The sequence below is a fragment of the Hemitrygon akajei genome, chromosome 24 (assembly GCF_048418815.1).
Source record: "Hemitrygon akajei chromosome 24, sHemAka1.3, whole genome shotgun sequence".
NCBI classification, from domain to species: domain Eukaryota; kingdom Metazoa; phylum Chordata; class Chondrichthyes; order Myliobatiformes; family Dasyatidae; genus Hemitrygon; species Hemitrygon akajei.
The window spans coordinates 57,310,926-57,338,603 of NC_133147.1; the positions used below are offsets into that span (position 1 = coordinate 57,310,926).

At 43.5% G+C, this 27,678-nt stretch overlaps 3 protein-coding genes across 6 annotated transcripts; all 3 read right to left on the bottom strand.

Moving 5' to 3' along the window:
* Positions 1-1,385: 1,385 nt before the first annotated feature.
* LOC140716077 (uncharacterized) lies at positions 1,386-26,932 on the bottom strand. 4 transcript variants are annotated; one of them, XM_073028769.1, is made up of 4 exons: positions 26,663-26,932; positions 26,289-26,418; positions 8,829-8,950; positions 1,386-4,672 (listed from the first exon to the last, which is right to left on the bottom strand). In XM_073028769.1, the coding sequence occupies exon 4, from the start codon at positions 4,304-4,306 to the stop codon at positions 3,194-3,196; it is 1,113 nt and encodes a 370-aa protein (XP_072884870.1). In that variant the 5' UTR covers positions 4,307-4,672; positions 8,829-8,950; positions 26,289-26,418; positions 26,663-26,932; the 3' UTR covers positions 1,386-3,193. The 4 variants fall into 4 exon arrangements, with proteins under 4 accessions (XP_072884870.1, XP_072884869.1, XP_072884871.1 ...); XM_073028768.1 differs by lacking the exons at positions 26,289-26,418; positions 26,663-26,932 and adding an exon at positions 15,247-15,511; XM_073028770.1 differs by lacking the exons at positions 26,289-26,418; positions 26,663-26,932 and adding an exon at positions 9,247-9,454.
* Positions 15,929-16,492, bottom strand: LOC140715634 (histone H2B 1/2-like). Its single transcript, XM_073027997.1, has one exon. It carries the CDS (start codon positions 16,466-16,468, stop codon positions 16,097-16,099), a length of 372 nt encoding a protein of 123 aa, XP_072884098.1. The 5' UTR covers positions 16,469-16,492; the 3' UTR covers positions 15,929-16,096.
* Positions 26,933-27,054: 122 nt separating the features above from the next.
* Positions 27,055-27,480, bottom strand: LOC140716080 (histone H2B 1/2-like). The gene has a single exon (XM_073028773.1). It carries the CDS (start codon positions 27,456-27,458, stop codon positions 27,087-27,089), a length of 372 nt encoding a protein of 123 aa, XP_072884874.1. The 5' UTR covers positions 27,459-27,480; the 3' UTR covers positions 27,055-27,086.
* Positions 27,481-27,678: the final 198 nt, after the last annotated feature.

Below are 27,678 nucleotides of genomic sequence, written 5' to 3' on the forward strand. Positions count from 1 at the left end.
CTGGCTTTTATGCTGCGGTACTGTTTCCGGGGTGGTAGCAGCTGTAACAGTTTGTGGTTGGGGTGACTCAGGTCCCCAATGATACTATGGGCCCTTTTTACACACCTGTCTTTGCAGATGTCCTGAATAGTGGGAAGTTCACATTTACAGATGTGCTGGGCTGGAGAATAAAGAAGATGAGGAGGTGTAGAGGTAAAACGTAGGGAGGGGAGAGAAAAACAAAAGCTGATAGGTGAAACCAAGAGGGGGAGGGGTGAAGTAAAGAGATGGGAAGTTGATTGGTGAAAGAGATACAGTGCTGGAGAAGGAGGAACTTAATAGGAGAGAACAGAAGTCCATGGAAGAAAGAAAAGGGGGGACAAGCACCAGAGGGAGGCGATGGGTGAGCAAAGGAAGAAGGTGAGAGAGGGAATGGGGAATGGTGATGGGCTGGGGGAAGCTTGAGGAATGAACGTTCAGGCCATCAGGTTTGAGGCTACCCAGGCGGAATGTAAGGTGTTGTTCCTCCAACTTGAGTGTGGCCTCATCGTGACAGTGGAGGAGGCCATGGATTGACATATCGGAATGAGAATGGGAAGTGGAATTAAAAAGAGTGGCCACTGGGAGATTCCACTTTTACTGGCGGGCAGAGCGTAGGTGCTCAGCAAAGCAGTCTCCCAGTTTACGTAGGGTCTCACCGACATACAGGTTACCACGGAAGCACCGGACACAGTATATGACCCCAACAGACTCACAGATGAGGAGTCGTCGCACCTGGAAGGACTGTTTGGGGCCTTTATGGTAGTGAGGGAGGAGGTGTAGCACTTGTTCTGCTTACAAGGATAAGTGCCAGGTGGGAGATCACTGGGGAGGGACAAATGGACAAGGGAGATGTGTAGGAAACAATCCCAGTGGAAAGCAGAAAGTTGGGGGGAGGGAAAGATGTGCTTGGTGGTGGGATCCTGTTGGAGATGGCAGAAGTTGTGGAGCATTATGTGCTAGATGCAGAGGCTGGTAGGGTGCTGAGGACAAGAGGAACTCTATCTCTGGTAAGGTGGCGGAAGGATGGGGTGGTAGCAGATACGCGTGAAATGAAAGATGTGGTTGAGGCCGAGTACCAGCAGCAGTGTCCCGGCTGCGTCAAGAACAGGACCACTGGAGGAACTCGGCAGGCTCGACAGCATCTGTGGAAGACTAAACAGTTAATGTTTTGGGCTAAGACCCTTCGTTTTGAAGTTGCCCCTGTGCTCCTGACCAGGATCTTGAAATATTGTTTAGGTACCAAATATTCAGTCTTTGTCTTGGATTATTCCAAGCTCTATATCCTGCCGACTATTGCAATTGATGGATTTTGGAAGTTTAAATCTAAGATTCTTTTAGAAGTCAGGAATGGGACATAAAACATGTTGCTTCATGATTGCTTTATTAAAAGATGATAGAACAGGAACAGAACAGTGACAGGGGTCTTCTACTTGAAGCAGCAAGAGAAACAAAAGATGGCATCTTGTATAACACAGCTACTTTCATACACAAATAAAAATTTCCATTCAAATCTATGTTAACAATAATCCAATAAGAAAGTACTTGGTCAACATTGCAGTACAAATTAACCAATGAGGAAATACTTACTTATAAGTCCCAGAATTATACTTTGTACAGGCATAGTAAACTATTATGTATACAAAGGCTACTGAAAATACAAGCAGATAACTAATTGTAAAACTGCAAAGAAAATAACAAACAGTCAGATCCAAGAGACTCAGCACATGCACACACAGTGATTGTACATTCTAAAACTCAGATTTCTGGGGAAGAATAATATCTCAAAAGCATTTACAAGCATCGCCTCCTCTATGCCAAATGTCACCAATCAAATCAATATTTTTATGAGAACTCAGTAGCCAATTTAACATAGCAAGCTCCCCCAAGCAATGTACTCAATGACAACAGACATAGTGTATCAACAAAGTCAACCTAATGTTTTTCCTCTGTCAATCAGCTTGCAAATGTTGCTACCCTGCCATTTGTTGCAACACCCCCTGCTGTTTCCCTGTTCCTCATCATATGCTCTTAACCTTACCACTGACCAGAGCCCCAGACTCTGTCCTCTGCTGACCCGTCTCTGGTTTCTGACCGTGTTCCACTGAACATACAACTATTGGTCCCCCATTCTGCTTTCGGACTTTGGAGGACAATGTGTATTCTAACAACCCAGCTGTGTGAGAAAGCCCTTTAGAACCAGTGAAAATGGCCTATATCATTGAAATGAACAGGGAAAAAGGACATTATCTACCAATGTCATTCTTCCTTGCCCAGATATTCAAAGGATGAAGAACAAGCCAGACATGACTGCAGCCAACTCGTCTTCTTCAGTCTGCAGAAAGTCATGCACGAAATTCAGTGTGAAACCTCTTCACCCACTGAGTGGTGATTATTTGGAAACCATCTCCACAGGGAGACCCAGAGGTGAACGGCAGGGATGGACTTAAAGGACTGTTACAGAACAGAAACTCCAGCAGGGATCAGATGGGCTCAGTTGACTCCCTGTTGTACACTGAGTGTGTTGTAGCTTCACTAAGTACCTGAGACAGAGTTTAAAATAGAACTGGTTTATTCGTCACAGATCCAGAATACTAAACTCCAGTCCTATTAGTGAACATCGGCATAATAAACTCCTCCCATGCCCAGTGACCAGGGTGCAGAACTGGGTGTGACGAGCAGCAGCAATAAATGCAGAGTTTGCCACCAACAATCACTTTTGAACTTTCCTCAGGATTCAGCAACCACAATGGTTAAATATCCAACATGCAGCCGATTTAAACTATTTCCCCAGTGTGGACCGAATAGTGCATCACAATGTGAGATGACCGAGTGAATCACCTTCCACACTCAGAACTGGTGAATGGTGTGAACTCGCTGATGCGTCAGTAGCTGAAATGGCTGAGTGAATCCCTTCCCACAGTCTGACAGGTAAATAGTTTCTCCCCAGTATGAGCTGACTGGTGAGCCAGTAGATCAGTTGATCCAGTGAAACCCATCCCACATTCTGAGCAGGTGAAATGCCTCTGTCCAGTGTAAACTTGCTGGTGTTTCTGGAAGTTGTATGACTGTTGTAAACCCCTCCCATACACAGAACACGTGAGTGGCCTCTCTCCCAGTGTGAACCAACTGGTGTTTCTACCGGCTGCATGATGGAGCGAATCCCTTTCCACAGTCAGAGCAGGTGAATGGCCTCTCTCCCAGTGTGAACTCGCTGGTGTCTCTGCAGACTGAATGACCGAGTGAATTTCTTCCCACACACTGAACACATGAACGGCCTCTCCCCAGTGTGAACTCGCTGATGTACCTTCAGTTGAGATAACCGAATGAATCTCTTCCCACAGTCTGAGCAGGTAAATGGCTTCTCCCCAGTGTGAATTCGCTGATGTACCTTCAGTTGAGATGATCGAGTGAATCCCTTCCCACAGTCTGAGCAGGTAAATGGCCTCTCCCCAGTGTGAACTCGCTGGTGTCCTAATAGTTGAGATGATTGAGTAAATCCTTTCCCACAGTCTGAGCAGGTGAATGGCCTCTCCCCATTATGGACTCGCTGGTGTGTTTGTAGGTGGGATAACTTAGTGAACCCCTTCCCACAGTCTGAGCAGATGAACGGCCTCTCTCCAGTGTGAAGTCGTCGATGTTCCTTCAAGTGAAATGACCGAGTGAATCCCTTCCCACAGTCTGAGCAGGTGAACGGCGTCTCCCCAGTGTGAACTGACTGATGTGCCAGTAGGTCAGATAACCGAGTAAATCCCTTCCCACACATGGAACACACGAACGGCCTCTCCCCAGTGTGAACAGACTGGTGTCTCTGTAGGCTGAAGGACCGAGTGAATCCCTTCCCACAATGTGAACAGGTGAATGGCATCTCCCCGGTGTGAACTGACTGGTGTTCCAATAGTTGAGATGACCGAGGAAATCCTTTCCCACAGTGTGAGCAGATGAACGGCCTCTCCCCAGTGTGAACTGGCTGATGTTCCTTCAGTTGAGATAACCGGGTAAATCCCTTCCCACAGTCTGAGCAGGTAAACGGCCTCTCCCCAGTGTGAACTCGCTGATGTTCCTTCATTTGAGATGAACGACGAAATCTCTTCCCGCAGTGTGAGCAGGTGAACGGCCTCTCCCCAGAGTGAACTCGCTGATGTTCCTTCAGTTGAGATGACCGAGTAAATCTCATCCCACAATCTGAGCAGGTGAACGGCCTCTCCCCAGTGTGAATTCGCTGATGTTCCTTCAGGTCAGATGACCGAGTAAATCCCTTCCCACAGTCTAAGCAGGTAAAAGACATCTCCCCAGTGTGAACTGACCGGTGTGCCAGTAAGTCAGATGACCGATTGAGTCCCTTCCCAGTCCAATCAGGTAAATGGCCTCAATGTTGTGTCTGGGGGTCGGCTGCATGAGAGAATCCCTTCCCTCACTGAGAGCAGCTGAATGATATCTGCTTGCTTTCAGTTCTCTGACAATTTGTGCAGTCAGATGTCAGACATAGTGAATCCCTCACACAGTCAATGCAGTTGAAGAACTGATCTCTAATGAACCAATGCTGTTGCGTTCTCAGCATCACGGTTGCAGTGGATTACACCGAGTTACAGACGAAAACTCTATTTCAGACTCGAAACCTATTTCCAGCTGGAATGAGATGCTTCTTCATCTCCTAGAATCAAAAAAACAGAAATATTGGTGTTACAAAGTAAATATCTGGTCACTCCTTAAATATTTAGACTCAGACAGCAAATCTGACTTGCTGTTGTGTTTGATATCCCCAAACACAATCTGTCTAATTTTGTCTAAAGATTGTCTAATTTTTTACAGATTGTCGTGTCTAATCTGTAAAAAGATCGACAACAGACATCAATGGGTGAAAGACAACATTTCAGAAGAGATTTTAGGACTCTGTGGTGAGCTCTGACAGCACACTGTTACAATAAGTTTCAACCCAAGCTGGAGGAACAGCTCCTTAACAGCTCAGGACATCTAGACCACCCATCAAATTGTCTAACTCTAAGAATGGACATTCTTGCCCATCACCATCTGTGACTTCTTTCTCCATTAGTATCATTTCAAGTTCTGCTCACGCCTCACAGCACTGCAGAGAACACATGCTGTCACATGGTTGATCCTGGAGACTTTCTAATTACTCTGACACCCCCCCCCCCGCCGCCCACCACACCAGGTGATTGACGGTGGGGAATACCAATGAATATGAAGGGGAAGGCATTAGGATTTCTCTTTGGAGTGTGGCACTTGTGTGATGCGGAAGCTACAGGTCACTTGTTACCCAGGACAAAAGTGTTTGATATCACTATGTATCCAGAGAGAATGGTACAAAACACATTCTCATGGGTAGAAGGTCCAGAATACGAGGAGATAGAATGAAGGTGATTTTCTCAAGAACTAAAGGCGGTGGAAGGATTTTGTTCTGATTTTCCATGCAGCATTAACTGATATTTTTTATTCGTAGATTCTCCATCCGAGATAAACTCAGAACTATATTTTTGTTCCAAGTTCCTAATCCTTGGATTTAAATAGATGGAGCATGACAGTGTCTGGGAGATCTATCCACTCCTATTCCCTGTTTATGCTTCCAAATATGCCCTATAGCAGGGAAAGCAGTAGAGGTGTCATCCATTGCTGCCTTGATACCCATAAACCTCCACAAATGAGTGACAAGTTTATCCAACATGCTTGCAACGATCCATAAGTGCCACAGAAATAGCATCAGTACCTTCGCTCATTAGCAGAAAGCTCCTGGGGCCTGGGTACAGATTGTGGGGCTGAGAGACAGGGAAATGACTATGATTCGGCGTTTGCAGAACCACGGTGTATCCTAAGCTCGGAGCAATTGCCCCTCAACAGAGGTGCAGACACCGATGATGCTGATGAAACCGCAAACCTAAGAGAGTCTGCAGATGTTGGACATCCAAAGTAACCCCATAAGACCATAAGATATAGGAGCAGAATTAGGCCATTTAGCCCATCGTCTGCTCCAACATTTCATCATGAATGATCCATTTTCCCTCTCAGCTCCAATCTCCTGCCTTCTCCCCATATCGAGCTTGCAAGCACCACTTGCACTAGCAGCTGCTTCTACACTCTCACGACCATCTGAGTGAAGGAGTTTCCCTTCATGTTCGCCTTAACCTCGTCATCCTTCACCCTCCAACCCATGACCTCTGGTTGTAGTCCCACACAACCTTACACCATCTCAGTGGATAAAACCAGCTCGTATTTACCCTCTCTATACTCCTCATAATTTTGTATACCTCTATCAAATCTCCTCTCTGTCTTCTATATTCTAATGAATAAAGTCGCAATCTATTCAATCTTTCCTTATAAATCAGGTCCTCTGGACTCAGCGTCATCCTTTCTCTGTATTATTTCAACCTTATTTACATCTTTTCTGTAGGTCGGTGTATTCAGGCATCCAAATATTCAAGTATCCAGTCCCTTAGAACACTCTCCCACTTCTGATGTCAGGCTCACCGGCCTATCATTTCCTTCTTAAACATCAGAAAAACATTGGCTATCATCCAATCCTCTGGTACCTCACCTGTCGCTAAGGATGATTTAAGCAACTCCGCTAGGGCCTCGGCAATTTCTCCATTTGCCTTCTACAGGGTCTGAGGGATCACCTGAGGGGGTTTATCCACCCTAATTTGCCTCAAGACAGCAAGCACCTGTAACCTGTACGGGGTCCATGAAGTTGATGCTGCTTTGCCTCCCTTCTATAGACTCTGTGTCCGTCTGCTGAGTAAATACAGATGCAAAAAGTGCATTCCAGATCAGTCCCATCTCTTCTGTGTCCATGCATGGATTACTATTCTGATCTTCCAGAGGACCAACTTTATCCCTTGCAATCCTTTTGTTCTTAACATATCTGTAGAATTCCTTAGGATTCTCCCTCACCTTGTCTGCTAAGGCAACCTCATACTTTCTTTTAGCCCTGATTTCGTAAGTGTTCCCTTGTATTTTATTACACTCCCTAATCACTTCATTTGTTTCAACCAGCCTATGCACCTTCTTTTTATTTTCAAAAATAGGGCCTCAGTATCTCTTGAAAATCAACGTCTCATCAGGACGTACTGATTAAGGAAAATTTCCTGAACACATTTGACAAACTCTATCCCAGCTAGTCCTTTTAAAGTATGGGAGTCCCAGTCAATATGTGGAAAATAAAAAAAATTTCAACCTGAGTTTGAAACAACCCTGTGTTTCTTCCAACAGTCTGGCAATCTCTCTACAAAGTTGTTCCTCTAAGTTCCTCGGACTGTTGGGTGGTCTGTAATATTGCCCCACTAATGTGGTCGTACCTTTCTTATTACTCAGTTCCACTCATATTGCCTCAGTAGACAAGTTCGCTAGTCTGTTGTGACTGAGCACTGCCAGAACATTTATCCCGACTAGTAACATCATCCTTTAGTCACTCCCACTGTTGTGTCTAAAACATCGGAGCCCCTGAATATTGAGCTGCCAGACCAGCCCCTCCTGCAACCAAGCCTCACTAATGCTACAATATCACAATTCCAGGTGCCGATCCATGCCCTGAGCTTATCTGCCTTTCCTGCAATTCTCCTTGCACCGAACTGAACACAGCTCAGCTCATTAGTCAGATCATGCTCAACCTTTTGATTCCTGACTTTTGACTGAGGTCTTAACAACATCTGTCTCCACAACCTCTCTGCTATCTGTTCCGGCACTCTGGTTCCCACCCCCCTGCAACTTAAGGGAGAAATCAGGAAGGCTAGGTGGGGACATGAGGTTGCTCTGCCGATAAGGTGGAAGAGAATCCCAAGGGCTTCTTTACATATATCAAAGACTAAGGATAGCAAGTAAATAAAGGAAGATCAGTGTGGAGATCTACCCTCAGAACCAAAAGAGAAGGGAAAGATCTGAAGGGAATTGTTTGTATTTGTATTTACCTGAAAGAAATACACAGGATCTACAGAACTGACTGAGGCTTAAGAGTAATGAGGTGCTGGAACTTACTCCAATTACAGAAAAGGAGGTGCTTGCTGTCCAGAGTCAAATAGGGTGGATAAATCCCCAGGCCTGCAAGGTGTTCCCTCCACCTTGCAGGAGGCTAGTCCAGAAATTGCATGGAGCTTAACAGAGACACTTAAAACGTCCATACCACAGTTGAGGTGCCAGTGGACTGGAAGACAGCAACTGTTCCATTGTTTAGGAAAGGCTCTAAGAATAAACCGGGAAAGTCTGACATCAGCTGTGAGTAAATTATTGGAAAGTATTCTTTGCGACTGAACATATAAGTATTTGGGTAGACATGTCTCGATTAGGAATAGTTAATATAGATAAACCCTACCAAGTACATTGCTAACTAACCTTATGTAGACTTTGAATTGTTATGAAGAAGGTTGATGTAGGAAAGGCGGTGGACGTTGTGTAAGTGGACATTAGCAAGGCCTATGACAGCCTGAATGTTAATTGGCTTTGCGTTCAGGAGGAAATTGTGGGAGTAGATGGTTGTCTGTCTAACTGGAGGCCTGTTACACTGGTGCACCACAGGGACTGGTGCTTGGTCCATTCTTGTTTATCATTTATATCGACGATTAAAATGTCGATCAGGATGACAATAAAATGTGAGACGTAGTGGACAGCAAGGAGGTGTATCGAAGCTTGCAACGTGATCTGGACCAGCTGGCAAAATGACAAAAGGAATTTTAATGCAGCCAAGTATGAATAGTTTGGATAGCGACATGCATGAGAGGGATATGGTCCGAGTGCAGGAAAATGGGAGAAAAACAGGTCAGTACAAACTAGATGGGTCGAACGACCCGATTCTGTGCTCTCACCTTGTCCCGCCCCCTCCCAATCCATGGTCCTGAACTTTTTTTCCAGGTGAAGCGGTAATCCAGTCGTACTTTTTCCAGTCTAGTCCGCTGTATTCGGTGATCACACCGTGGTCTCGTCTACACTGGAGAAACAAAACGAAGATTGGTTGGTCACCCTTATATTCACTGTTAATGTTATTGCAGCAGCCATCAATCTGCTTAAGCGGGTGGATCAAAAATGAGGGATAGGGAACAGTGAATAGTGCCTCCTGCACTGTGATACTGAGGACCGAGACGATGCTGAGGACGAAACCCTTATTAGTCGGGAACGTCAGAGTCTCTGGTCTCCATATTAATTTGCCCAGCGGAACTGCGCATGAGCGGCCTGCTCGGGAAGGGAGTTCAAAGGTCAAATGTGTAAAGTGAAATTTAATATTACCACATACAAGCCCGAGGCATACTTCACGGTGAAAGCGCAAAGCACTTTCAAACGTTTCCACGAGAAATTTTGCAGGTGCTGGAAATCCAAGCAACACACACAGAATGCTGGAGGAGTTCGGCAGGCCAGACAACCTCAGTGGTAAAATATACAGCCGACGTTTAAGGCCCTTCATCCCGAAACGTAGACTGGTCACTCTTCCGCCAGCATTTTGTGTCTGTTACCTCAGACGCTTCCGGCCGTTTCGGGAGTTGCGGGCTCCACGGCCGAGCTCCGGGCTGGGACCCAGGAGGGAGGCGCTTGCGTGCGGGCGATCTGTGACGGCGAGAGCAGCCCGGGCGCTTTCCGACCTGCACCTGCAACTACCTTCCCACCGCATACCTCCTCCTACCACTGTACCACAAGACAAAAGAGCAGAATTGGGCAACGCGGCCCGGGACAACAAAAAGACACGCATCGTCCCCAGACGTTTGCAGCTGGCTGCCCGCAACGACGAGGATCTCAGCAAGCTCCTGGAAGGGGTGACCATCGCTCAGAGTGGGGTGCTGCCCAATATCCAGGCCGTACTATTGCCGAAGAAAACCGGCGGATCCACCAACCCTAAGGGCAAATAAATCTGCAAATTTTTGTGAGGCGATCAGAACTGAGCAGGGTACTCCAAGTGGGGTCTGACCAGGGTCCTATATAGCTGCAACATTACCTCTCGGCTCTTAAATTCTATTCCATGATTGATGAAGGCCAATACACCATAGGCCTTCTTAACCACAGAGTCAACCTGTGCAGCTGCTTTGAGCGTTCTATGGACTGGGACCCCAACATAACTTTGATCATCCACGCTGCCAAGAGTCTTACCATTAATACCATATTCTGCCATCATATTTGACCTACGCTGCCTATTTAATTGGCATTTTTTAATTTCCATTTTTTCTGTGTCTTAAACTGATTGAAGAATTGTCTAAGCCGTCCAAATCTGGCTGCTGAGAAGGGCACGGAAAAAGCAGAGTCCAAAATGTAAAGCAAAGGAGGCAAGAAGTGGAGAAGGACGTACAGTATTCCATGTGATTGTCCGTATACCCTCATCAAAGGGTATGCGGACAAGGCAGGGGAGTTGGGATGACTGGAAGAATTGGATCAGCCATGATTGACTGGACATTTGGTCCTAGAATCACCTACGACAGGAAACATCTTCACCAGATCTACTCTATTCAGTCTTTTTAATATTTGATAGGTTTCACTCCTGGAATCATTCTTGTGAACCTCTTCTGGACACTTTTGAACACCAGCACAATTTTTCTTAGATAATAGGCTAAAAACTGCTCACAATACTGCAAGAGCAGTCTAACCAATACTTTATAAAATAGCCTCAGCTTTACATCCTTCCTTTTATCTTCTCGTCCTCTCAACATGAATACTAACATTGAATTTCCCTTCCTTACCACTGACTCAGCTGGCAAGTTAACCTTTATGGAATCCTGCACAAGTACTCCCAAGTCCCTTTGCACCTCTGATTTTTGAATCTTTTGCCTTTTTAGAAAATAGACTATGCTTTTATTCCTTCTACCAAAGTACATGACCATACACTTCCGTACATTATATTGCATCTGCAATTCTTTGTCCATTCTCCAAATTTGTCTAAGTCCTTTTGCAGACTCCCAGCTTCTTCAAAATTTCCTGCCTCTCTGCCTGTACTTGTATCATCCATTAACAGGACTGATTGAAGCAGCAGATGTTTGTAAATCTAGTCGGCTCCATCTAGGGTAATAGCCTACAAAGTACCCAGGACATCTTAAGGGAGCGGTGTCTCAGTAAGACAGCGTCCATTATTAAGGACCTTCAGCACCCAGGGCATGCCCTCTTCTCACTGTTACCATCTGGTAGGAGGTACAGAATCCTGAAGGCTCACGCTCAGCAATTCAGGAACTGCTCCTGAAACAGCCCCTTAGCCATCCGATTCCTAAACGGACAGTGAATCCTTGGACACTACCTCACTTTTTTTTAATATATAGCATTTCTGTTTTTTGCATGTTTTATTAAAAATCCATTCAATATACACATACTGTAATTGATTTACTTGTTTATTCTTATTATTTTTCTTTCTTTCTCTTTTCTGGATTATGTATTGCATTGAAATGTTGCTGCTAAGTTTCAAATTTCACATCACATGCCAGTGGCAATAAACCTGTTTCGGATTCTGACCCCGGCCACAAAGCCAATAATTCCATCATCCAACACACACAAAATGCTGGTGGAACGCAGCAGGGCAGGCAGCATCTATAGGAAGAAGTACAGTCAACGTTTCGGGCTGAGACCCTTCATCAGGACTAAGACCTGACGAAGGGTCTCGGCCCAAAATGTCGACTATACTTCTTCCTATAGATGCTGCCTGCCCTGCTGCGTTCCACCAGCATTTTGTGAGTGTTGTTTGAATTTCCAGCATCCGCAGATTTCCTTGTGTTTGCATTTTTAAATTCTAACATCCAAGTCATTTACATACATCATGAAAAGGAGCGGTCCGAACACTAAACCTTGCAGTAAACCACTAGTCACTGACAGCTAAACAGAAAAGGCCTCAATTATTCCCACTCTTTGCCTCCTGCTGGTCAGACAATCTTTTATCCATACAAGTACCTTTCCTGTAATACCATGGGTTCTTACCTTCTAAAGCAACCGCTTGTTCAGCCAGTTGCGCAAGACTTTTTAAAAATCTAAATAAACAACATCTACTGACTTTTGTTTACCTATTTTGTCTGTTATTTCCTCAAAGATTTGTAACAAATTTGTGAGGCAAGATATCTTCTTTTGAAAACCAAAAGGAGATATCTCATCTCCTTTGTGAACAAAGCAGATGAGCTTAGAGCATGGATCAATACTTGGAGATATGATGTAGTGGCCATTACAGAGAATTGGTTGGCTCAGGGACAGGAATGGTTACTTCAAGTGCTGTTTTTTAGATGTTTCAGAAAGGACAGGGAGGGAGGTAAAAGAGATGGGGGCATTGTACAGTTGATCAGAGGTAGTGTCACGGCTGCAGAAAAGGTGGACGCTATGGACAGATTCTCTATGCAGTCTCTGTGGGTGGAGATTCGGAACAAGAAGGGGTCAATAACTTTACTGGGTGTTTTTATAGGCCGTCCAATAATTACAGGGATATTGAGGTGCAGATAGGAAAACAGATCCTGGAAAGGTGTAATTACAACAGAGTTGTCGTGATGGGAGATGTTAATTTCCCTAATATCGATGGGCATCTCCCTAGACTAGAGCAAGGGGTTTAAATGGGGTGGAGTTTGTTAGGTGTGTTCAGGAAGGTTTTTTGACACAATATGTACATAAGCCTACAAGAGCGGCTGTACTTGATTTGGTATTGGGAAATGAACCTGGTTGGGTGTCAGATCTCTCAGTGGAAGAGTATTTTGGAGATAGTGATCATAATTCTATCTCCTTTACAATAGCATTGGAGGGAGATAGGAACAGACAAGTTAGAAAATTGTTTTATTGGAGTATGGGGAATTATGAGGCTATCAGGCAGGAAATTGGAAGCTTAAACTGGAAACAGATGTTCTCAGGGAAAAGTAGGGAAGAAATGTGGCAAATGTTCAGGGAATATTTGTGTGGAGTTCTGTATAGGTACTTTCCAATAAGACAGGGAATTTATGGTGGGGTACAGAAACCGTGGTGTACAAAGGCCATAATAAATCTAGTCAAGAAGAAAAGAAAGGCTTACAAAAGGTTCAGAGAGCTAGTTAATGTTAGAGATCTAGAAGATTATAAGGCGAATAGGAAGGAGCTTAAGAAGGGAAATAGGAGATCCAGAAGGGGCCATAAGAAGGTCTTGGCAGGCAGGATTAAGGAAAACGCCAAGATATTCTACAAGTATGTGAAGAGCAAAAGGATAAGACGTGAAAGAATAGGACCTATACAGTGGGAAAGTATGTATTTAACTGGAGGAAATAGCAGAGATACTTAATGAGTACTTTGCTTCAGTATTCACTATAGAAAAGAATTTTGGTGACAGTAGTGATGATTTGCAGCAGACTGAAAAGGTTGAGCATGTAGATATTAAGAAAGAGGATGTGCTGGAGCTTTTGGAAAGCATCAAGTTGGGTAAGTTCCCGGGACCAGATGAGATGTACCCCAAGCTATTGTGGGAGGTGAGGGAGGCGATTGCTGAGCCTCTAGCAATTATCTTTGCATTATGAATGGGCCGGGAGAGGTTCCGGAGGATTGGAATGTTGCAAATGTTTTCCTTTATTCAAGAAAGGGAGTAGAGATAGCCCAGGAAATTATAAACCAGTGAGACTTACTTCAGTGGTTGGTAAGTTGATGGAGAAGATCCTGAGAGGCAGAATTTATGAACACTTGGAGAGGCATAATATGATTAGGAATATTTAGCATGACTTTGTCAAGGGCAGGTTTTGCCTTATGAGTCTGATTGAATTTTTTGAGGATGTGACTAAACACATTGATGAAGGAAGAGCAGTAGATGTAGTGTATATGGATTTCAGCAAGGCATTTGATAAGGTACCCCATGCAAGGCTTATTGAGAAAGGAAGGAGGCATGGGATCCAAGGGGACATTTCTTTGAGAATCCAGAACTGGCAAGAGTGGTTGTAGATGGGTCATATTCTGCATGGCCTTCATCAGTCATGGAATTGAATTTAGGAGCTGAGAGGTAATGTTGCAGCTATATAGGACCCTGGTCAGACCCCACTTGGAAGAGTACTGTGCTCAGTTCTGGTTGCCTCACTACAGGAAGGATGTGGAAGCCATAGAAAGCGTGCAGAGGAGAGCTACAACGATGTTGCCTGGATTGGCGAGTATGCCTTATGAGAATAGGTTAAGTGAACTCCGCCTTTTCTCCTTTGGAGCAAGAGAGATTGAGAGATGACCTGATAGAGGTGTATAAGTTGATAAGAGGCATTGATCATGTGGATAGTCAGAGGCTTTTCCCCAGGGCTGAAATGGTTGCCACAAGAGAACACAGGTTTAAGGTGCTGAGGAGATGTCAGGGGTAAGTTTTTTACTCAGAGAGTGTGAGTATGTGAAATGGGCTGCTGACAATAGTGGTGGAGGCAGATATGATAGGGTCTTTTAAGAGACTTTCAAATAGGTACATGGAGCTTAGCAAAATAGAGGGCTATGAGTAAGCCTAGAAATTTCTAAGGTAAGGACATGTTCGGCACAACTTTGTGGGCTGAAGGGCCTGTTTTGTGCTGTATGTTTTCTACGTTTCTATGTTGCTATGAAAACCCTGCTGACTTGGGCCTATTTTATCATGTACCTTCAAGTACCCCGAAAATTCAACATTAGAAATTCCTCTTTACCTCGAGGATCTTATTGAATCGCGGGCAGGCTCGATGACCTACTCCTGCTTCTATTTCTTATGTAATGATGGAGATTATAGGAGTAAGAACATTTTGGCAGGGAAAATATGCCATAATGAACGTTTTCTAAATGTTCACAGACAACAAAAATATTATCTGATGAAGTGGCTGAAAGTTTAAAAGCTTTCACGGTTGCTGCCCGAGCTGTGTTTTACCTGAATTTCAGGACTCCTGTCTCCGAATTTGTTCTTTTTTCAGAATATCATTGATTACTTTTCGGAGAAATGAGTACAAGTCTCAAGAGTTTTTATATCCCTTATTCGTTCGGTAGTAATGTTACAGACTAGCCTTCAATATAGAAACGGGGTGAAAATAAAATTGATCCCAACCATCTCTCCGGGGAACGTATACACGCAGCAGAAAACTTACTCAGCTCCGGAAGAGATTCAGAAAACCATCGCAGCTTGTTTAGAAGAAAATAACTAGGATAAGATAAATTAGTATGATCTTCGTGTTTCTGTAAAAAGAACTTCCTCAGAAATCTTTCTCAGTGAGAGCGAAACCCGAGTCGTTTCCTCCGCGCTCATTGTATCCGCAGGGCAGCCCCTCACAGATACTGTGAGTGGCTCTGAAAAGAGCCTTTGGGTAACTGGGTTTCATATTCTATCGATTCACCTACCGGCTCCGCCGGATAACTTGGGCAACAGCACGGCCTGGATATTGAGTAACACTCCATCCTGGGCGATCGTCGCCCATCCGGACGTTGTGGGTCTTCTTTTTGTTCCGGGCCGCGTTGCCAGCAGTTCAAAAATTTCAGTCGTCAGATACTCGAGCACAGCAACCACAAAGACCGAGGCTCCGGCATCCATCGGCTCAAGTTGCACTTTCTGAAGAGCCGGTGAACCCGGCGCAATGAGAACTGGGCCGAGGACGAGCTTTCCCGCCAGTTTTACCTTGTTCAATCATTTCAGCAAGCTCTGCAGCAACAAACAGAGATTGAGGAAACGTTTCCGGTCCTCGGCCTTCTTGTATGTCCTGTGGGGATGCAATGTGACATTCAGGATTGGTGCAACAACGCTTAAGTACATCAGAGAGAGAGCAAATCAACCAGTGAGAGAGCCGATTTATTTACCAAACGAAATCAAAAGCGCGGAAGTAACTGTTTACCCGCCGAAAATAAACTGAAATTTGAAACCATGCCGCCAAAAATCCTTTGTTCAAACCTAATCTAAAATCAAATCATTGCGGATCTGCTTGTGGACTAATTCTCTGCATTAACCCATTACTGAAGTCTACCACATCTAATGTTTGAGTGTAGCTAATATTACAGATGTGTCTGGGGATTTCATTGCTCTTCTCCAACTACGGCTGCAGTTTAGCCAGCAGATTTCACAAACTATTCGTCAAAGAACCATTTGGCATTGAAATGGGATTCACAGAATATGACAAAGAAATGCAGCTCTGTTAATGAAAGATTGAGTGGCTCTTATAAGAGCCTTTGGGTTTGTGGTTTGTTTTGGCAGCACTCCTCACTTGGAGCTGGTGTACTTGGTCACGGCTTTTGTCCCCTCCGACACGGCGTGCTTAGCCAGCTCACCGGGCAGCAGCAGGCGCACTGCGGTCTGGATCTCCCGGGAGCTGATGGTCGATCGCTTGTTGTAATGGGCTAGGCGGGAAGCCTCGCCGGCGATGCGCTCGAAAATATCGCTCACGAACGAGTTCATGATGCTCATGGCCTTGGAGGAGATGCCGGTGTCGGGGTGAACCTGCTTCATCACTTTGTAGATGTAGATGGCGTAACTCTCCTTCCTCACCCTCCTGCGCTTCTTGCCGGACTTGCCTGACGGTTTCGGCAGCGCTTTCTTAGCGCCCTTCTTGGGAGCAGTCTTCGGGTCGGGCATTTCTTCGGTGGAGTTCAGACTCAATTAGGCAAAATGAGCTGTGGAGCGCCTTTAAATAGGAAGCGCTGACGGCGATATGCTAATCAAGGAATGGAGAAGCCGTGCATGTTCATTGGCTGCCTGGAGAGACGAATCACATTGAAATTTTAACGACAAATCCTGTACTTGGACATCAGAGGGAACAAATCACAATCGCTCGCTCTACCAAGCAGAAGCCTCTCCCAGTCTGCGGCCGGGATCCTTGCCAACCCGTGACTGTTCTTCGGGGGCATTTATTGCGGCAGAAAGGATAAGAGGGAGAGAGGGTTGTGGCTGGCATTAAACAATCGAAAACTTAAAATACAAATGCAGATGAAATGAACTCACATTCAGATGAAAAGTTCAGAGTAAATTTATTATCAAAGTACAATATATGTCACCATCAAGAAGCATGATTCATTTTCTTGTGGGCATACTCAATAAATGGATAAAAGAATACTCGGTTTCGTAGAGTAAATTAGAGATCCTATCAATTTGGGCATTCATCCAGTGTGCAAAATAAACAAATTGAGCAAATAAAATATTAAGAGTGAATATTAATAATTAATAAGCAATATATATTGAGAATATGAGTTGAAAGTGCCCTGAAAGTGAGATCACGTTGTGGAAACGTTTCAATGATGAAGTGAATTTATCCCATTTGGTTCAAGTGTCTGATGTTTGGGGGTTAAATACCATTACTGAAACTAACGGTGTGAGGACTCCGTCTCTTTTACCTTTGTCCTGATAGCAGAGTGAGAAGAGAGCATGTCCTGGGTGGGGGCGGTCCCTGATGATGGAACCACTTTCAAGCAGCTATGACCTTAGATCCCAGGATTCCCTGCTTGGCAACACTGTTAAGGAACTGTACTGCTTATTTCGTGACCAAAGGCAGCAGGAGACTGATGGAGAAAATTTAGATATCAGAAGGGCAAAGGGACTTACACAAGTTTCCAAAAAGTTAATTTGTATGTCAAGATGCTTAAAATAAAAATGCAAGGAAATAATATTGAGGCATAGCAAAGCATTTGTCAGACAGCTTGGAGGACCGTGAGCCCGTTATCTAAGAAATGATGTGTTGCATTGGAGAGTATCTAGAGGAGATTTATGAGATTTATCATGGGAATGAAGATGTTAATGTTTGAGGAGAGTTTAGTAGCTCTGTACTCACTTGAATTTAGAAGAATGATGGGGATCTCATTGAAACCTATTGAACGTTGGAAGTCTCAGATAGAGTGGATGTGGAGAGGATGTTTCCTGTAGTGGGGGAGTCAGAGACCAGCGGGAACAACCTCAGAATATAAGGAAGATCGTATAGAATTGAAATGAGGATGAATTTCTTTAGCCAGAGAGTGGTGATAGGACTGAGGGCAGACACTGTACAGTCACAAGCTGAAGCAAAATTTCAAGAGCTGGGCTTCCCTTTGTGCAGCCTTTGTGAGTGTAAAAGTTCAGTTATGCCATAGTCAGGATGATAAACTGACAGAGACAGTGTGCAGACATAGTGCAATTAGACAGGTGAACCCGACCCTTGAAAACCTAACTCTTCTTTGTACAACCTTCCTGAATCAAGGTCACCAAGAATAGCAGGATAAAGATGGAAACAAATGATTCAAGGGTAACATCTGCTCAGTGACTGTTATTTCACTGATTCTCAAGCCTTATTGGCCTCTAATGCATACATTATGGGTTATGATTGATACTGAAACAGGAAATTGATGCAATTCAAAAGTGCAGTATCTATTATTGGAGTATAAAAGTTGAAATTGTTTGCTGTGTAACCAAAACTATGTAGTCAGCTTTGAAACTTGCTATTTGCTATGCATGTACCCAATTTAGTAGGAGAATAAAATCTTAAGAATGTAGAAGACAATGGTGTGTTAATGAGAGGTAGCTAAGAGATGTAGATTAGAACATGATTAAGTCACGAAATATTAAGAATGTAGAAGACAATGGTGTGTTAATGAGAGGTAGCTAAGAGATGTAGATTAGAACATGATTAAGTCAATGGGTAGAAACAATAGTGGCGGATGTACATGTGATATGCAACTATAGACCGATTGCATATGCTAATGCAACTAAACCAGGAGATTGCTATAAAAAATGCTATGTCCAAGGATCGGTGGGCAATCAGCGACTAACTCAATGACTGCCTCAGCTTTGATTTGCAAATTAAAGTTTAATACTTCTTGAAGAATCTTCTGCGTCTCCTGGTCATTTGTGGGGCACAAGAAAGCATCTATCAGACCAATATCTGTATACAGCAAATTGATTTCAGGATAAAAATAGCAATGTTTTTTTCAGATTTCAGAACAGTGAGTTGACAAGGGCCAAGCTGTTCCCTATATAATACAATACAATCTACTTTACTCAATAAAGTAGATTGTATTTGAGGAATGATGCAAAGTTTCAGAGTCCAGTTAATCACATAAGAGACTCTCAGTCAAACATATTGTCATAAACACAGGGGATTCTGCAAGTTGGAAATCCAGACACTGCATACACAAAATGCTGGAGGAACTCAGTGGGTCAGGTAGCATCTATGGAAATGAATGAACAATCAACATTCAGTGCAATGTCCTTATTCAGTACTGGAAATGAAGGGGGAAGATGCCAGAATAAAAAAAAAAGTAGGGAGATTGAAAGGAGGAATGGCTAGAACGTGATAAGTTAAGCCAGATTGATGGGGAAAGCAAAGTGATGGAGAAGAAGTAATCTCATAGGAGACGAGTGTGGACCATGGGAGAAAGGAAATAGGAGGACATCAGGCAGAGGTGACAGGCAAATGAGAAGAAGAGATAAGAGGCCAGAGTGAGGAACAGAAGAGGGATGGGAGTGGGAAAAAAATTACCTGAAGGAAAAATCGATATACATGCCTAGATCCCCAAGTTCATTCAACGAGAGTAATTCTAAGCCCAAGTACATTGAGGTAGTACAAAAGGGAAAACAAAATCAAAATGCAGAATATATCATTATATCTTAAGAGAGAGTGCAGTGCAAGGAAAGTACACAGTGTTTGGCAACACCCTTGTCTTCAGAAATAGCTCTTTTTCCATCTTTAATATCTTTATTTTTCCCTTTCTGGGGTTTTTTGAAGACCCTGACCTGAAGTTACCTACTGACTATGGTTCTTTGTGGGAATGGGACACGCTCTTGGGGTTTCAGGACTGGCTGCTGTTCAGCACACCAGGGGCTCAGTTTAAGTGTGTGGCTCGGCTTTGGAGGCCTAGGATTTTGGACCACCAGAGATGGCCAGATCGAAGGTCATTGTCACAACAGGAGACCTGCGTGCCATCGGTGAGTCAGAATATCTGCAGCTTTGTGCCCAGAGACTCGTGCTCTTTGGGTACAGAGCTCAAAACAGAGCTTTTAACATCGTAAACCAGCCAGTTGTTTGTTATGTCTCCCCACTCACTGTGAAAACGGACACACCTCTTTCTCCCTTATTGGGGAGAAAGAGAACCTGTGGTATGTCGAATCTGGGTGAACAATGCAGCCTTTGGGGTAACTGCAAGTCCGTGTTTTTCCTGTTGCTTCACTGCACGCTTGAGTGCTCGGTGGCAGGTGCTGATGCTTCCTTTTTGCTGGTGGGGGAGTAGGTTTGTTGCTTCCTGCTGCTTACATGTGGGGGGGGGGACTTTGGGGTTTTAACATTTGACTGTTGTTCATTCTTTGGGGCACTCCTCTGTTTTCATGTGTGGTTGTGAAGAAAAAAGCATTTCAAGATGTATATTCTAAACATTTCTCTGACATTAAATTTACCTATGAAACCTCTGAACAATGTTGATATACAGAGGGATGTTGGAGTCCGAATCCATGGCTACACATGTTGTTCACCTGGTAAAGAAAGCGTATTACGTGCTTGAATTGATTAGCTGAGGTGACTGCAGGAGTCAGGAAGTTATGTTGTAGTTTTAGTTTGGAATATGCTGAGGCCACCTCCAGAATACTGTCTGAGCATCCTCTGGAATAGTCCATAAGTCTAGTTAGGCCTTCTATGGAGTACTCTCTAGACTTCCCCTGGAATAGAGTCAAAAACTCCAATTAGACCTGCTATGGAATCTAAAAGTCTAGTTAGGCCTCCACTGCAGTAGCTTAGACCTCTTCAGGATAAAAACAAAACTAGTTAGGCCATATCTGGAGTAGCCTAAAATTCTAGTTAGACCTTATCTGGAGTGGAGTCTAAGGTCTAGTTAGGAATCCTGTGGAGTTGAGTCAAATGTCTAGTTAGCCCTTCCCTGGAGTAGAGTTTAAAACACCAGTTAGGTCTCCTCTGGAGTGCTAATCAAAATACTAGTTCAGCCTTCTCAAAGCCTCAAAGACAATTTTCTAATCAAAGTATGTATAAATTATACAATCTTGGGATTCGTCTGCTTACAGGCAGCCACAAAACCCAATTTTAAAAAAAAGATGAACACCTAATCTATAGAGAGAAAAAAAAACTATTCATGCAAACAATAAAGCAAGCAACAGCATTCAGAATGAAATTGGGCTCATACACCTCGAAGTCTCGAGTATAAAAGCCCAGTTCGGGCTCCTCTGGATTGTAGCCCAAGAGACTAGTTAGGGCTCCACTGGAATACTGCATTACAGTCTGGTTGGTGTATTATAGGAAAGATTTGAAGACTTTGGAGAGGATTCAGAATAGATTTAGGCCATTAGAACAGAAATAAGTCATTCAATCCATTGATTTTGCTCTGTTATTCCATCATATCCAAGATTATCCCTGTCAATCGCATTCTTTGGCCTTGTCCCTGCAACTTTTGACTCCCTGACTAATCAAAAACTATCATATTTTATTTTAAATATGGTTAATGACTTGGCCTCCACAGCTGTCTGTGAAAATGAATTCCACTGAATAACTACCCTCTGGATAAAGATGTTCCTCCTCATCTCTGTTTTCAATAGAAATCTCTGTAATATGTGGCTGTGCCATTCGGTCCTGGACTCATCTACTACAGGAAACATCCTCACCACATATGCTCTATTCAGGCCTTTTAATATTTGATAGGTTTCAATAAGATCATCCCTCATTCTTCTGAACTCCAATGAGTCGAGGCCCAGAGCCATAAAATGCACAAAATACAATCTCACTTTCACTCCTGGAATCATTATTGTGAGCCTCCTCTGGACCCTCTCAAATGCCAACACAACTCTTCTTAAATAGCCTAAAAATTGCTCACAATACTGCAAGTGCGGTCTAACCACTTCCTTCTATATCTATAGAGAGAAGCGCTGTCGATGTTTCGGGCCGAGACCCTTCGTCAGGACTAACTGAAAGGAAAGATAGTAAGAGATTTGAAAGTAGGAGGGGGAGGGGAAAATGCGAAATGATAGGAGAAGACCGGAGGAGGTAGGGTGAAGTTGAGAGCCAGAAAGGTGATTGGCAAAAGGGATACAGAGCTAGAGAAGGGAGAGGATCATGGGACGGGAGGCCTAGGGAGAAAGAAAGGGGGAGGGGAGCACCAGAGGGAGATGGAGAACAGGCAGAGTGATGGCCAGAGAGAGAAAGAAAAAAAGTGGGGGGGGTGGGAAATGTAGCCACACTTAGGTTGGAGGAACAACACCTTATATACCAGCTGGGTAGCCTCGAACCTGATGGCATGAACATTGACTTCTCTAACTTCCGTTAATGCCCCTCCTCCCCTTCTTACCCCATCCCTGATATATTTAGGTTTTCCCCCCTCCCTTTTTTTCTTTCTCTCCAGGTGTGTTCTATTGCTGCTTATACTTTTACAGGGTTGCGTGTACATGACAGCCACAAAACCCAATTTTAGAAAAAAAAACCAACACCAATCTAGAGAGAGATTAAAAAAAAAACAAATCTATTCATGTAAACAGTAAAGCAAGTACCAGCATTCAGAATGCCAATAAGTCCACAAACCAGAAGCCAAAGATGGTTAGAGTAGAAAAGTCCAGTTCAGCCTCTGGATTAGAGTCTAAAACAGTAGTTAGGCCTCCTCTGGAATATTACATTCAAGTCTGGTTGTTGCATTATAGGAAAGAGGATTCAGAATAGATTAACGTCATTCAGTCCATCGAGTTTGCTCTGTCATACCATTATAGCTGAGTTATTATCCCTATCAATCACATTCTTCGGCTGTCTCCATGTAACCTTTGACTCCCTGACTAATCAAAAACCTATCATATTCCATTTTAAATATGCCCAATATGTTGGCCTCCACAGTTGTCTGTGATAATGAATTCCATTGAATAACTACCCACTGGCTAAAGAAATTCCTCCTCATCTTTGTTCTCTGTAGACATCTCCCTATTCTGTGGCTATGCCATTTGATCCAAGACTCACCCACTACAGGAAAAATCCTCGCCGTATCTACTGTATTGAGGCCTTATAATATTTGATAGGTTTCAATAAGATCACCCCTCATCCTTCTAAACTCCAATGAGCTGAGGCCCAGAGCCATCAAACATTCACACTTTCACTCCTGGAATAATTCTTGTGAACCCTCCTCTGGACCCTCTTGAACACCAGCACAACTCTTCTTAGATAATAGGCCAAAATCTGCTCACAATACTGCATGTGCAGTTTAACAAATGCCTTATAAAAAAGCCTCAACTTTACGTCCTTGCTTTTATGTTCTCGTCCTGTCAAAATCAATACTAACGTTGAAATTCCATTTCTTATCACTCACTCAACTGGCAAGATACCCTTTACAGTGTCCTGTACAAGTACTCCCAAGTCTCTTTGCACTTCTGATTTTTGAATCTTCTCCCTCCTTAGAAAACAGTCTATGCTATTTTATTTTCCCACTAAAGTACATGACCAAACACTTCAGAACACTCTATTGCAACTGACATTTCTTTGTCCATTCTTTTTTTTTCCTTCTACCAAAGTACATTACCATACACTTTCATGCAGTATATTGCATCTGCAACTTCTCTGTCCATTCTCCAAATCTCTCTAAGTCCTTTTGCAGACTCCCTGCCTTTTCAAAACTTTCTGCCTCTTCACCTACATTTTTATCATCCATTACCCTGGCCACAAACCATCAATTCCATCATCCGAATCATTTACCTGTAACATGAAAATGAGCAGTCTCATGAACAAACCTTGCAGCTAACCAGAAAAGGCCTCTGTCATTTCCCCTCTTTGCCTCCTGCTAGTTGAACAATCTTCTATCCATACTAGTACCATTCCTATAATACCATGGGTTCTTACCTTCTTAAGCAACTGCATATTCAGTAACTTGTGAAACCTTTCCAAAAATCCAAATAAACAACACCTGCTGACTGTCCTTTATCTATTTTGCATATTATTTCCTCAACAAATTGCAACAGATTTGTCAGGCAAGATTTCTCCTTTTGAAAACCCTGTGCACTTTGGCCTATTTTATCATGTGCTGTCAAGTACGCTGAAAATGGACTCCAACATCTTCCCAACTGAAGTTAGACTAACTGGTCTATAAATTCCTTTCTTCTGCCTCCCTCCCTTCTTAAAGTGTGGAATGACATTTTCAATTATACAGACCTCTGGAACTATTCCTGAATCTAGTGAATTTTGAAAGATCATTATTAATGCCTCCACAATCTCTTCAGCTGACTCTTTCAGATCCCATTTGGTCTAGTTGACTTAACCACCTTAAGACATTCCAGTTGCCTAAGCACCCTCTCCCTCCAGTAGCAAATGCATTCACTTATGTCCCCTTGCACCCTCCAGTTCCGATCATACTGCTAGTTTCTTTTACAGTATGGATTAATGCAAAACAATCTTTTAGTTCATCTGTAATTCCCTTGCTCCCCCCCCCCCCCCCCAATTACTACCTGATATTGAGAAGCTCAGCATGGGTGCATAAAGCAGAACCAATGAAATCATTGATGTGGTGCAAGATGAGACGGGCAGCATTACTGTGAAGGCTTGGAACATGGGCTGTTCCACATACCCATCACCAATAACTGTCTAGCCATTCCTTGTTCCTACCACCACCCTCAACCACCTATTATGGCAATTTCCCTCTCTCATTTCAGTCCTAAAGAGGGTCTCAGTCTGAAATGCCAACAGTTTATTGATGTCCATAATTGCTGCCTGACCTGCCTAGTTCCTCCAGCATTCTTATTTAAGTGTTGCTCTGGATTTCCAGCATCTGCAGGATCTCTCATGTTTAGGAACTTCAAAATTCAGATTTGCAAAAAGACTGGGGACCCTCATGCTGGATTCTGTAAAATTTAACTTGCAGCTGGAATTGGTGGTAAGGAAGGCAAATGTGATGTTCGCATTCATTTCCAGAGGACTCAAATATAAAAGCAAGGATATAATGAGATTCTGCATGGTGGAAATCGTGATTAACTTATACAAAATGCTGGAAGATCTCAGCTGGTTAGACAGCATCTCTGGAAAGGAATAAACAGTCGATATTTCAGGCTGAGACTTTCTGCATAAAAAATTACATCAGGATCGTCATGCTGAGGCTCTGTGAGGCACTGGTCAGACTGCATTTGGGATATTGTGACCAGTTATGAGTCCCTTATGTAAGAAAGGATGGAATATTGAACATGGAACAGCTCATTATAGGAACAAGCTCTATGGCCCACAATGTTTTGTCAAAATAATTAAATTAGTAACCAAATGACCAAAGAAATGTCTGCCTATATAGTACCCATATCCTCCTTACATTCACGTACCTATCTAAACTCTCTGAAAAGACCATAATATATCTGCCTCTACCATCACCCCAGCATCCACAATACTCTGTTACAAAAAACCCACACATCGCCTTTGAAATGACCCACTTACATGATTGTCTCTGGTATTAGACAATTCAACCCTGAGAAGTTATTATTTGTCTACTCAATGTCTCTCACAATCTTATAAAGATATCTGATCTCCCCTCAGTCACTGCCACTCCAAAGAAAACAACCCAATTTTGTCCAACTTCTCATTGCAGCCCACGCCTTCTAATTCAGTCAACATTCAGAATCAGAATCAGTTTTAATATCATTGGTATATGTTGGGTAATGTGCTGTAATCCTCTTTTCTCACCCTCTCCAAAGCCTCAACATCCTTCTTATAATCAAGCAAAAAGAACTGTATGCAGTAGTCCATGAGGCAGAACCAGAGTTCTATAAAGAGGAAATATAATAGTTAATACATCATACTCACAGCTATTAAATCACTTCAACAACAGCAAACATCTTCATCTCTATCTGCTCTACGTGTAAAGTTTTGTGTGAGAAAATTGCGACAAACTGACTGAAGTGAGAGGGCAAAATGTCTGTATTGGAGCAATGGGCAGGAACAGCGACAATGGAATTGTATGAAGCAGTGGAAAGGTTCATCAACAGAAACATTTACCTCCAAGTGTAAAACGTTGCAGACAAGCTTATAGTGATCTAATATCGAATTATAAGTACAACTCTTCCACGAAAACTGTAAGTGGCTCTTAAAAGTGCCATTGGGTTTGTCTTATCAGCACTCAGCTGCTTCACCAGGGACTCTGCTTTCACCACTCTCTCTGGTAGGGTGTTCCAGTTACTCACCCTCAACTAACCTCCCATGTCCTGCAGGTCTATCTACTCCCGATATGGGGGAAGCTCTCTGCAACCTACCCTATGTCAACCCCTAATAATTTTCTACACCTGAATCATCTCTCCTCTAAAGCAGGGATCAGAGCTGGGTCAGTGTATGTTTGCCACCTACATCAACGATTATAAGACTGTAATACCGATCAACAAATTTGCGGATGGCACCAAGATTTAGGTTGCAGTTTTCGCAGTTTTGAGTACAAATCTGAAGAGGGTTTATATCAGTTATTCAGGACATTAGGTTGTAATGTTACAGACTAACCTTTTATATGGAACCGGAGTGAAAAGAAAATTGATCACAACCATTTTTCCGGGAACATACCCACGCTCCGCAAGCGATTCAGAAAACCACCTCGGTACATCCCAACTCGGCTTGTTTAGAAAAACATAACCTGTAGAAGATAAAATTAGTATGATTTTCGTGTTTCTGTACATTTTGTCCATTCATTTCAACAAGCTCAGCAACACCCAGAAAATAAGGAAATGCTTCCGGTCCTCTGCCTTTTTTTGTGTCCTGTGGGAATACAGTGAGACTTTCAGCATCGGTACAACAACACCCTAGCTCAATGGAGAGCAAATTAACCAATCAGAGAGCCGACTTATATACCAATCAAAGTCACGTAAGTAACTGCTTACCCGCCGAAAATAAACTGAAACTTCACAACAGCCCGCCAAAAATCCTGTTCAAATCTATTCTAAAATCAAATGATTGCAGATTTGATTGTCGACCAATTCTCCGTATTAACCCATTACTGAAATCCGGCACCTCTAATGTTTGAGCGTAGCTAAAATTGCTGAAAGTGGCGATTTAATTCAACATCTGTACTCAGAATAAAGTTCGATTCTTAGTTGCTGTCTCCGGTCATTGTGTGAACTACATCATGTTATGAACGAGTTGTTCTCGAACTACAGCTGGAGTTTAGCTTGCAGTTTTGACAAAATACTACTTGATATTAAAATTGAATTCAGATAATACGAGGAAAGACACAGCTCTGTTAAAGAAAGATTGAGTGGCTCTTAAAAGAGCCTTTGGTTTTTCGGTTCGTTTTGGCGGCACTCTTCACTTGGAGCTGGTGTACTTGGTCACTGCCTTTGTTCCCTCCGACACGGCGTGCTTGGCCAGCTCACCGGGCAACAGCAGGCGCACGGCGGTCTGGATCTCCCGGGAGCTGATGGTCGATCGTTTGTTATAATGAGCTAAGCGGGAAGCCTCACCAGCGATGCGCTCGAAAATATCGTTTACGAACGAGTTCATGATGCTCATGGCCTTGGAGGAGATGCCGGTGTCGGGGTGAACCTGCTTCATCACTTTGTAGATGTAGATGGCGTAACTCTCCTTCCTCACCCGCCTACGCTTCTTGCCGGTCTTGCTTGAAGACTTCGGCAGCGCTTTCTTAGCGCCCTTCTTGGGAGCTACCTTCTGCTCAGGCATTTCTTCCGTCGAATTCAGACTCAGGTGAACAGATATGCGTCAGAGTGCCACTTAAATAGGAACCGATGACGTCAGTATGTTAATCAAGGAATGGAGTTTCAGAGGATGTTCATTGGCTACATGGAGAACGAATCACCATCGGGATTATTACGACAACCCCTATTTTTGGATATCAGAGGGTTTAAATACTTTCGCTCGCTCCACCAATCAGAAGCTCTCC

Bases quoted from the DNA above. Each gene is read 5' to 3' on its own strand.
- LOC140716077 (XM_073028769.1), bottom strand. From the start codon at position 4,306: ATGTCTTTTACCTGCTTAGACTGTGGGAAGGGATTTACTCGGTCATCT.
- LOC140715634 (XM_073027997.1), bottom strand. From the start codon at position 16,468: ATGCCCGACCCGAAGACTGCTCCCAAGAAGGGCGCTAAGAAAGCGCTG.
- LOC140716080 (XM_073028773.1), bottom strand. From the start codon at position 27,458: ATGCCTGAGCAGAAGGTAGCTCCCAAGAAGGGCGCTAAGAAAGCGCTG.